The sequence below is a fragment of the Ochlerotatus camptorhynchus genome, unplaced genomic scaffold (assembly GCF_037179485.1).
Source record: "Ochlerotatus camptorhynchus isolate MF236.1 unplaced genomic scaffold, CSIRO-AGI_Acam_v1.1 ptg000006l, whole genome shotgun sequence".
NCBI lineage: Eukaryota > Metazoa > Arthropoda > Insecta > Diptera > Culicidae > Ochlerotatus > Ochlerotatus camptorhynchus.
In genome coordinates, this window is record NW_027040498.1 from 3,550,212 (window position 1) to 3,562,616 (window position 12,405).

Genomic DNA, 12,405 nt, shown 5'->3' on the forward strand with positions numbered 1-12,405 from the left:
ATACAAAAAGGTCATTACCTCGAAAAAAGACTTTATGCTAAATTGTAGCTTAATCCGACATTATTTGGGGTGGTCGTCAAAGTTTGATCTTTTTTCATCTGAATAATTTCCCAACGTAGGAGAAATGGCTCTAATGTTGGCCTATGCATCTAAGATTGGACCCATCGCTAAAAATGTGCTATTTATCAATTTTATCTAGATGAACGCATCATTGTGACTGTACCAATTGGATATTTTTGGTCCCTATTGAAAATTTCGTTGATTGTTGAATTTATGTATGGGCCCAAATGTGGGGCAGTTAGGCCGACATTACATCCATTTCCCCTATTTAAAAAAAATCTTGTCAACAATTAACTTTTTTAACTACGACTGTGATTTCTATATGGGGGTACACTTTGTGAAAACCGAAATTGGAACAAGTAACAAAATTATGAAAGATTTTAAACGTTTATAACTCAGCTGCCCCTGGACCAATTTCAATAATTTTATCACCAATGGATCAACAATTTTACTACAAATTTGTTAAATTAAATACTTTGTCATTTTTCAAAACGTCACTATTGAAAATTGCACGAATTTGCAATTGTTACTATGATAATTAAAATTATCACCGATTGCCTGCGAAAAGCGATTTCCCTTTTCGGTGTTTATTCAATCACCGCGTGGTGAGTGGTGCTGTTCTCCAGTACACAACGAAAAGCTCCCCGCATGCAGCTAGCTATCAAGGCTGGCCTTAACCGCTGATCGGATTCAGTTCCAATCACCGTGTGTGGTGGTGTCCGGTCGTCGGCATCAGCAGCAGTGCTTTTGGCGTGTGGCGTTGAACCTTGTTCTCCAGTACACAACGAAAGGCTGCCTGCAAGCAGTGAGCTGCAGCCCACATGTGCATCCATAGAAGGAGGAAGAAGTCGCACCGCTACTGATCGGAATCAGTAGCTCTTCGTGAGTCGCTGTGGGCCATCTATGCCAAGCGCGTTACCCTCATTCCAAACAACATACAGCTCACCAGCCTCATATGTGTTAATCACCCTAATAGCTCAACATTACTCAACCATAACGACAAAACGGGCCTTTTCAAAACTACCATAAATGTGTAAAAGAGTATTTGTTGGACATTTGTCAAGGTCATTAATCGGATGTCAGTTCCCATATCAAGATAGAGCTGGAATTAATGCATAACAGCTTTTGTAAACAATTACTTCTTTCGATGATGTCTTGAAAGTCAAAGCTCACCCACGCAAATCAACATCACCATCAGGTAGGGTAAGACTTCCCCTACCCAACGGTAATTTCGGTTTGGCTGGGCGTGCCTTGTATTCCTAAAAATAATCGAGAGAAGTCATTGCTTACAAAAGCTGTTACGCTTAATTACAGCTCTATCTAGATATGTTTCAATCTAACATACCATGTTCTTGAAGGCAACATTGGGGGTGCAATTTCAAAAACCAAAGTCGGTCGCGGCATGAAAGTGGTTTTATTTTGAGCCAGAGATGATGGATTTTAATTCTTAACACGCCAATTATCATTTTTTTAAAAGTCACTATTGAAAATTGCACGAATGTGTAACTGTAGCTATGAAAATTAAAATTATCACCGATTGCCTCCGAAAAGCGATTTCGTTAACACAGATTTCAAAGTTGAATTCCATGCGGTCTCTTCAGATAGTGTTTATTCAATCACCGCGTTGTGGTTTTCTCCAGTACACAACGAAAGGCTGTCTGCAAGCAGCAAGCTGCAGCCCATATGTGCATCTATAGAAGGAGGAGGAAGCCGCACCGCTATTGATCGGAATCAGTAGCTCTTCGTGAGTCGATGTGGGCCATCTATGTCAAGTGCGTCATACCAAAGAGTATAAACAGAGAGATCCCCACTCAAATTGACGGTAAGAGACATCACTTTTCTTTGTGATTTTCCTCCATCTTGAACATTTTCGCAGGAAACGTTTTTCAGATTATATTTTATATGGCTTTCTGAGATAATTTTCTCATAATTTTACTTTAAAACATATTTTCTTCAATACTTGGTTTATGAGTTATAAATTTGAAGTCGGTGATGAAGTCCTGAAAAATCCAAAAACTTCAACTGAGTGGTTTCTTTATGTCACACCATCATGGGGCAAAGTAAAGATTTTTTGTGGCTAAACTTCTCAAAACGTCCATTAAGTTTGCGAACACTCTTCCGAAAAAAAAAATAATCATTTTAGCTACGAATGGGCTGAAAACTCATAAAAGTTCTGTAGAGACACATGTAACCCTTGAATGAGGGATCCTGTGTATGGAATTAGTTTGATTCCAATGCTTGGAGTTTTGAGAAATTTTATTTTTGACGTAGGACTACGTCTTTTATTTCTTTACTAAGGGTACACGTTGTGAAAACTTAAAATGAAACATGAAACAAAATATGAAAGATTATGAACATTAATAACTCAGCTGCTCCTGGACCAATTTCAATAATTTTACCACGAATCAATCAGAAATATTTCTACGCATCTATAATAATGCTTCCGATTTTTAACGAGAAGCTATTGAAAAAGTGGTAATGCCAAGCCTTGTCCAATGTACAAATAAAAAGTGATAATTTAATCACTGTTAAACGTTCTTCCCAAACCCAGTCCTCATAATCGAGTACCACTTGGTTGCAAATCATTCTGCTTTAACCTGAAAAGATATATAACAGCGCTGCTGTATGGCAACAGCTCATTTTCGCTTCGGACGGCGTAGTGGTCAGTAATAGCAGCAGTAGGAAGGTGGTGGCTAGTCCACTATCCACACTCAACAAGCAACAATTGACTGGTCGTGGCAAAGGAGGAAAAGGTGCCAAGCAAGCGTCATCGCAAAGTTCTCCGAGATAACCACCATCCGTCGTCTGGCTCGCCGTGGCAGTTTCAAACGTATCTTCAGTCTGATCTACGATGTGTGCTGAAGGTTTTCCTGGAAAATGAGATCCGTGATGCTATCACCTATACTAAACACGCCAAGCGTTAGCGGCCATGGATGTCGTCTACGTTTTGAAGCGATAGAGACGCACTCTGTACGGTTTCGGAAGTTAAATCATCACCAACTTTGGCAACAAAACGGCCCTTATCAGGGCCACCATGCTTATTACAGTAAAGAGTAGGAATATAATTCATCTGCCTGTTTGTTCATATTCAGAACCACACAAAATTCTCATGTAACCTTACTTGGACAAATGACTTTGATCGATTCTCTTCATCAAATTTTCTTTTGAATCGCCACGGCTGGATATTTTCGATGGAAGAAGCAACAATCTAGCATCTAATTCGACAAAGACGGCCATTTTTGAAGCCGACTTATTTACGAAAGATAATCGATCAATGTAGATAGAACATATTGAAAAGTGACGCGAGATTTGTTTTTAGTGCTGAACACCAATGCTACCGACGCCAGGGAGGCAGCTGCCACACATGGACCCTACCTATCGACCCATCAACTCAACCGGGGACCAACGGCTTTACTTCCCCAAGGAAGGCGTAATCAGAGATGTTATGCCTTAGAACATGCCGGTGGCGCCGACTGAGATTGAACCCAGGCCTGCTGGGGTGAGAGGTAATCACGCTTACCACTACACCACCGGCGCCGCTAACTTTCAAGGTGTTGCCATTGGCAAACTACGCAAAAGGAAAGGAGCCAGTGTCGCTACTTGATAGCAAACTACTCATGATGGGAGGAGTCTTTGTAGCTTTTATACCACTTGGTTGCACATCATTCTGCTTTAACCTGTAGTCTAGTATCAACTCATTTTCGCTTTGGATGGCGTGGTGGTCAGCAATAGCAGCAGTAGGATGACGGTGGCTAGTCAACTCTTCTTAATCCAACAAGTAACAATTGGCAGGCTGGTCGTGGCAAAGGAGGAAAAGATCTTGGTTAAAGAGGCACCAAACCTCATTGCAAAGTTCTTCGAGACCACCATCCGTCGTCTGGCTCGCCGTGGTGGTGTCAAGCGTATCTCCGGTCTGATCTTCGAGAAAACACAAGGGGTTCCTGGAAAATGTGATCCGTGATGCTGTCACCTACTCTGAACACGCCAAGCGTATGCGCCCATGGATGTCGTCTACAATAAAACGGCCCTTTTCAGGGTCAACAAGCTTATAACAGTAAAGAGTTGGAATAAAATTTATCTGTGCATGTTTATCCATATTCAGAACCACAGGACCCCCAACGACCACACAAAATGCTCTCCAGATTGAATCTTGTAATCAAACTTCGAAGCAGGGGTGCAAGTGATTTGGATTGATTCTCTTCATCAACTTTCTCTTTGAAAAAAAAAAAAATACTTCAAATTTGATACGCTACGATGATTGATCAATTAAAAGAACTAAATGCTCTTCACATTTGTTCCGTGCACTAGCGGTCCTACGTCAAGTCTCCGTTCGTGCCCCTAGGCACAGACCCTTCTACTTTTTTTCAATTTGAACTTTTACCATACCTTACTATATAGACCTGAATATCAACTGTATCGTAAGCTGCTACTATTCGCATATCATTCCCATGTTAATTGGACATGGGACTGTTATGCGGTTAGTGGCAGTAAAGCACTGACACACTTAGTCCACAAATTCGAACACTGTTAAAAGATGATTACCAATACCAACCAAGCCCAAAACAGCATGAAATTTTTATCATGGACTTTGAGTATCACTAATTATGCTGTAAAGTAGACTAATATCGAAGACTACAAATCAAGAAGACTGGCAACTTTTGCAAAAATCAGGAGACAGTAATGGCAACGCCTCTTCTGAGCAAAAGTGGAACCTGTGTATGATGGTGTGTGTTAATTCACTAGTGCATTCACATACATAGGTAGAAATCAGTAGCTGTCAATTATTGGTTTTGTTATGATTGTCGTAAAAAGTGAAACGTTTCTTTCTTTGCTTTATGCTAACAACGAGTAAAATTCCAGCTAAAACTGAACAGATGCGTGAGTAAATTTGTTATGAAAATTAAAACTATGGCAATGATGCCATTCATAATAATAGTGGGACCTTTCTCGATCATTAATTTGCTATATCAGAATTATCTTCCACTTTTTCTAAGCCCTTTAGTTATACATTTATGGGCATTCGTATGGTGCATTAGTAAAATGCATTCCCTTTTCCGCACGACTTTTGCACCTGGCCACAGCGGGGGGAGTTAAGTTATGACGCTCGGCAACTTAGCACAGTACTCACTGACTATTTGAATGTCACTGGCCAATCCGACACTGTTGTTATCATTCTCTGGAAGGAGTCGGTCGATTCCAAGAATTGTTAGGGCATACAGAGGATCCCTATCCGGTGGTTTCATGTTCTGACAACATCTAATATGGCAATATATTCTTTATCAATACGTACCGTTTGGGATTGTAGTCCTTCAACCTTTCATTTTCATTTTCTCCAACATTAGATCCTGCTACACCTTCCGTTGGATTGTTAAGAAGGTAAACAAACTTCTTTTTGAATCCTTGAATTTTCAGCAGCTTTCGAATAACGTTACTTCACTCAATGGTGGTGGAAGCTGCCAATTCCTTATAATTGATTGCTTCCAAATGGCAAAATAAACAATATTTCGGTTCCTCGTTCACAAGCAAAAGTTACTTTCACTAGGTATCGATCCGGGTTTCAATCATCTACTTGATCCACGATGACAAGTTTTTTTCGGTTTGAAGTTGAAAAACAACCACCGGCTTGCTGGGATTAGGATACAAATTGTCGTGAAATTTTATAGAGCAAAACAAAAACAACACCGAGTACCGTGTTATGATTATTGGTTTTGGTGACATTAGGTACACACACAGTCACTGTTTATGAATAGTCTCACTAACACTTGTGCTTCAAAGTTCCACCTTTGATTGACAGAGGCACTGTTATCAGTGACGTTTGACATTTGTATGGAAGAAGGGAACAGTTGCCAGTCTTCTTGATTTGTAGTATTCGCTAATATTTAAGGTGAATTGCTGGGGAAACTTTATTTCTGATTGATATTAGTATCACTTCGAAATTTCAAGAGCACGAATGTCACCTCTCACAAAACAGACAACATTGAAGCTAGAAGTCCACGTTTGCTGCAGTGAAACAAAGAGGAAAGTTTCAAGAGCAATATCGCAGCAGGGTCCGATATTTGTGGTCTAGAAAACTTGATGTGATAGGGCATATCCGCCATCATGACGGCCATATTTGGACTCTTCTTGGAATTACCACACGGGAACAAATCCGATTCCATTTTCATGAATAAAAAATCATGAAATGAAAAAAAAAACTTGCCATCCCACGAAATTATAACAATGAATCATAATGAATTTCGTGATGTAAGTTCATGATTTTATAATGCAACGGAATTATGACCACTACAAGCGTTACACGTACCTGGCAAACAAGTATCTCTTATAGGCTTATACCTTTTGCCTTCCATCTTACACAAGTACTGATATTCTAGTGGTCAAAGTAAAGGCTTAATGATCACGAAGTTCCTCGGTTCGAATCCAGTCTGATCTGATGCTTTATTTTATCTTTTTTTACCTGTGGTGGTTTAAAAGCTAACTTTTAATTTCATGAATTTAGTTCATGACACGGATGATTAATAATTTCGGGAATCTTAACTGCGTTACACAAAAATAACCCATGATATAATGAATATTATTCATGGTGTATTTTCATAATGTTCATGAAATCATGAGTAATTTTTCTCATTTCGGAGATTGGATTTGTTCCCGTGCAGACTTGGATCGTAAACCGAGGCTGCACCTGCTAGTTTTTACCGCGACTCACTGATTTTACCATGAATCAGATTTTTATTCGACTGCTAAATGTGCAAGAACCAGCGTGACGAAGAAATTAGAACATTTTTAACCTAAACTGTGTCTTGAAAAATCACCACGGTTTTTTTGAGGCACGGTTCTTGTAAATAGTTCTAATTTATTCGTCAAGTTAGTTCTTGAACATTTATCAGTTGAATAAACATCGGAGACATGAATAGAAGACATCAATTTCAGTTCACTACCCAAGCCTGGGAATCACCTAAATAAATAATGTAAAAATCTGGATTAACGACCCGTTCGGTATTCGGTGCATTATCGTATAAGCTTTTTTAAATGTAAAACATACTAATAAATACTTAAAATTACAGACAATATTTCGCTACAACCAATCATAAAACAAACCAACTTACCTCACAATCATCGATATCGATCTCGCACAGCCGTCCCGTCATTCCCGGAATACACATGCAGGTAAAATTCGCCACCCGATCGATGCACGTCGATCCCTTCGTACAGGGGTTACTCTCGCACTCGTCGATATCCGTGCTGCAATCCTTGCCACTGTACCCCGGCGGACAGATGCACTCGAAATCGTTTTCCTTATTCACACACTGAGCATTGTTCTTGCACGGATGGCTGAGGCACTCGTCCACATCCAGATCACAGTTCAACCCGGTATAGCCCGGCGTACAGAAGCACCTAAACGAACCGGGCGTATTCTGACAAATTCCGTTGACACAGATCTTATCCTTGGTTTTGCACTCATCGACGTCATTTTCGCACCGTTTGCCCTCGTACCCGGGCGGACACTTGCAGATGTAGTCCTGTCCCTGCGGGTAACAGGAGCCATTGTGAAGGCACGGACTCGACGCACACACATTTTCGCAGTTCATATTGTCAGGGCATTGACACTTCCCGCCGATACAGCGGAACGGTTCCTGACAGTTGGAAGGACTGCACACTGCCGTCAGTTCGCAGCGTGGTCCGTCGAAGCCTTGCGGACAGATGCAGGTTGAGCTGTTCGGGGTGCAGCTACCTCCGTTGAGGCACTGACACTCGTCCGAGTACGGTAACGCGATGGGAGATTCACAGCGGGAACCTGTGGAAGAGATGGTAGTGTTAGTTGAGTCTCGATCAGGCAGTGACTGAATGCTGATAGGTTTAATTGTTTTGATAAACTTTGTGACAAGTTAATTCCAACCTGTGAATCCGGTAGCGCAAATGCAAGTGAAATTTCTGCTGTTGGCACTAGCGATCGACGACGGGCCGGTGCTGGCAAGCACGCAGCTGGCGCCGTTGTAGCAATAGTCTGAACATGCAGTGGGTGGCTGTTGGGCCGTTTTTTGGGCGTTCGCTACGAGCGGATTTTGTATGGAGCTAGTGCCGGCGGCGTGCTGCTCTACGCAGTGGCCAACCAAGCCTACGAAAGAATCGAATCGAATTTTTGAAGATGGTGAGGGGTACAATTTTGAATTTTGTGCAAGATAGAGTTCAAATCTACTGCGGGATGACGGCGTGCGGTTAGCGGGGGTTATACGTGTATATGGGTCGTGAAATGGATTGGCCAAAATTGATGGTTAGATGGAGGGGATTGTCTGAATGGTGAAGAAGGGTTCCAGCTAAGCAGGGCGATTACTTTGGTTAGGATAAAGCGTTGATAGGAAGGACTTACCCGTAGTACCTGGTTTGCAGACGCACCGTCCAGCGATGCAGTCGGAATCGATGGGACACTGGCCACAGCCAGATTCAAGTTCACAGTACAGCCCGGAATAGCCCGGTGGACAGCGACAGTCGAAGCCTTCCTGAGTGCCAATACAGGTTCCACCATGCTGACAGGGTTGGGATTTGCACTCGTTGATGCTTAGCTGGCAGTTGGCACCGGTGAATCCCGTAGGGCATTCGCACAGATATGATCCGTACGTATCGAAACAGGTTCCCCCGTTCAAACAAGGGCTTACCAGGCATTCGTCAATGTTGTTCTGGCACAAAGTGCCTCCGTATCCCGTACCCTTGCAGTCACATGTGAAAGCATCAACTCCGTCCACGCATCGTCCGCCGTTTAGGCATAGATTGGGTTTGCAGTCGTCCCAGTTGATTTCGCATCTTGTTCCAATGAATCCCTTCAAGCACTCGCACTCGTAGGAATTTGTATTTTGTGGAACTCGACAGGTTCCATTGTTGATACATGGGTTCTTCTCACACAGCGGATGAACGCTCAGTTCCGTCTCACAATACGATCCGGTATAACCAGGGGAACACGTGCATTTGTAGTCTCCTTTGGTATCCTCCGTACAGGTAGCACCATGTTGGCAGGGATGTGCCTGGCATGGAGGTCCGGTATCGACCTCGCAGTTCTTGCCCTTAAACCTAGCAGTGCAGTGGCACTCGTATCCATCGGACCTGGAAATGCACGTCCCATGTTGCATGCAAGGATCATGGGAACAATAGTCCGGTGGAACTCCAGTCAGAACGTCATGATCGGTACATGGACCCGGTGCCAAGGGACACGGGCCAAACACGACCGCTTCGGCATTCATTGCGCTTGCATTGAACACCAGCCCGGGTCCGTGCAGTAAGCATCCCGAGTACTGCTTGCCCAATATCAGGACCGCTGCCTCGTTCTTGATCTCCTGATCCAGGATCAGCTGAGTATTGTAGGTTTGGTTGGCGATCGTCGAGGACTGCTTGTCGATGATGCAGTACAACGTTCCCAACTGGTACACGAACTGCAGCGTGTGCCATCGGTTGTCCAGGTATCGACCCGGAACGCGTGCCTCGATGGGCTGAGTACTTGGCGCCGATAGCACTATTGAAACCGAGTCCGGCAGCACTGACACCAGCAGTGCATGACCCGCGTAGCGCTGTGATAGTATTTCTCCACCTGAAAACAATGTGCATAAGTTGAGATATGACCCTGCTGTCGGACTGGTTCGGTATTGTCTTTTGGACGGGACCGAGACGCAGGAAATCATTAATAATCTTTCTCGTTCGCAGTTTGACCCACTTTCGATTTATAGATCGGATTAATGAACTTATTGTTTCGAGGTTCGTTTGCATTATTTTCAATAGGATCACCTAGGTCTAATATTTCATAAATGAAGCGTTTCAACGATAGAAATTTGCGTGCTAAGTCAGTCCAGTTCACGCCCATCGCTTCCAATAAAAATGCAACCAATTTCCTTTCGATTTCTTAACTAACCATGCACTAAAATGGCTCCGCATAATTGAGCTGTCGTCCGTCCCTGAAGACCTTTTCTATCACTTTCGAATTGAAGATTGATTCCACGATTTCAAACATCTCCGGTGAATCGTGTGACTGCGGAAGAAAAGCCCCGAAAGCGGAAAAAGTGTTTTGCCAGATTGAAGTGACCACCGCAGAAAGTGGGAATTGGTCGCACCAGTAGATCTAAGCCCACCATGACAAAAACTTGTTTTCTCGTTTTGTAGACCTACTTAAATAGATTCGTGTGCCGGTCGCGGTCGTGTTTGTTGATGGGAACTGCTAAACTTCCTTCTGGTGGTGGCGGCGGCGGCAGCAAAAGCGCATGCATGCTTGCATGAGTCATAATCTGAGGGCTGAGCCAATCCAACATAAACATGCAGCCATGTAGGTTTTGTTTGGCACGGAACGCGACGATGATGTTGTGACATGAACTTTTCTTCACATGCTGCGAACAGATCGCAGTTGGGTAGCGTCAAGTAGGAATTATGAATGGCTCTTGTTGTTGCCTCGCCAGACGCACGGTTCTGTTTCGTGGGATCTCAAGGTTGGTATTTGTCAACTCAGCATTACCGAGCTGCGGTAATTGAGAACTTGAAAAGGTTTGGATTGGAACCCTCAATCAAACGGTAACTTGCTTTTGAAAGAAGGTGGCATTATATCCACCGGAGGTAGCCTTCATGATTGAAAATTGCTTTGCGGATTCGATGGTTCAAATATATATATATATATATATATATATATATACATATATTAAGAGTATTTGTTAATTGGTTACAATTTTCAACCACATGTCGGTCAATTTCACCACTGGAATTTTACTCGCTGCATGTCATAATTCACACGTCTCTACAAATTTTTTGATGTGATAATCAAGGGAATTGATGAGCAGTTGTTTCCATGCTAAATAAAGATGCTATCGCTCGGTTGTTTACTGCTTGTACATGTGAAAAATTGTCTACGTCCATGGAGATCCTAAAAATTTCCAAATATCAGCAGAAAGTTGAAAACAAACTCTGTCTGGAAACACAAAAAAAAACACTCAGTATAGGACTTCGCATGATGATTAAACATCACGAAAATCTTGGATACTATATTGTATACAAGTTCTTGAACATATTAATTGGCCAGAAATGTTTGGAACGCGAAGAAAAATATACTACGCATCCGCATCGGGAAAGCCTGTAGAAGTGGCCTTAACACTGTTTCAGAACCAGGGTTCGGTGGTAGATCTCATATCAATAACGCACCACGAAAATGTGATTTACCAGCCTTACTGTTATACAATATAGTTCGCTTTTCTTTCGGAGACGCGAATTTCGGCTAACAATCGCGCTTTTGCGTCAAAAATGGGAACTCATGTATTCTATAGACTTTACCAGAGTGTCGAATCACTGAAGGAAAACAGAATCCCTGATATTTCTTGATTTTCCAGCCATTCTCAGAAAAATTCCAGATATAGATAAACATAAATAAAACAGCAAAAAAGGTTATCAGTCCGCATCGTGCTCTCTCGCCGTGCGGATCTATTTGCTTTTTGCTGAAGGAAGCGTTACGACTACCTAAAGCTACAACAAATTTAAACAGCACTTTTCAGTGCTCAACCTGTAAAATTTCTACCTTGTTCAACTCTTATTCCTCTTCGATCCTTGTTTGGGCCCTACCCGAGGTAATCCTTCTTGGATATCGATTTGGAAAATTCCTCTTCGATCCTTCAGATTCTTATAGTAATCTGCTTGGAAGTCGATTTGGATAAAAATATACTGCCACCACGGCGCCTAAACGCAAAAGAAAGGGGCAAACTCTTGATCCCCCTTCTGATGAAATTAATTTGAGCAATCAATTTGATTTGCTCACGGATGATGAGAATGATCCATCATCCAGGAAAAATTCTAGTAAACTTTCCCGGCTTAATGCCAAAAAGGAAAAGATTCCCCCTATGGTGATAACAACTTCCGATTTCCATGCTCTTCGCATGGAACTTTTGATCTTCGTGAAAGTTAAGTTTTCACTGCAAATTGGACGTCGGGGTGAATGCCGTGTATTGGATGAAACCTTGGACGGATTTAAATGTCTTCTCAAGTATCTTACTGAGAAGCAGCACAAATTTTTTAAATACGACACCAAAACTGAACGTGTGTTTAAGGTTGTCATGAAAGGACTACCCAGTGGTGAATCCCTGGATCAGATCAAAGATGAACTGGCAAAATTACTTGGAGTTGTGCCACTCCAAGTAGTCAAAATGAAAATGAAATCCCGTCCTGGCGATTCGCGCAACGGGATTTTTAATGATTTTTATTTAGTTTACTTCAAGTCTAGTGAACTAAACAACCTTAAGGCTTTAGAAAAAGCTAGCCTTATGCTGGTGGACATTTCAAAACCTCACCCAGTGCCGTAAGTGCCAGGGATGGGGTCACGGAACTAAAAATTGC

General features: G+C 42.3%; 1 protein-coding gene across 6 annotated transcripts in view; it reads right to left on the reverse strand.

Annotated features, from left to right (window-relative positions):
- Window positions 1–12,405, reverse strand: part of crb (crumbs) — a 149,704-nt gene that overhangs the window by 25,123 nt on the left and 112,176 nt on the right. For 2 of the 6 annotated variants that reach the window (XM_065239666.1, XM_065239705.1), the window contains exons 3-5: window positions 8,426–9,634; window positions 7,955–8,173; window positions 7,164–7,852 (exon numbers count right to left, since the gene is read on the reverse strand). In XM_065239666.1, the coding sequence (XP_065095738.1) occupies window positions 7,164–7,852; window positions 7,955–8,173; window positions 8,426–9,634 (2,117 nt within the window). The remainder of the gene's footprint in view (window positions 1–7,163; window positions 7,853–7,954; window positions 8,174–8,425; window positions 9,635–12,405) is intronic. The other 4 variants (XM_065239673.1, XM_065239690.1, XM_065239683.1 and 1 more) reach the window with 4 other exon arrangements.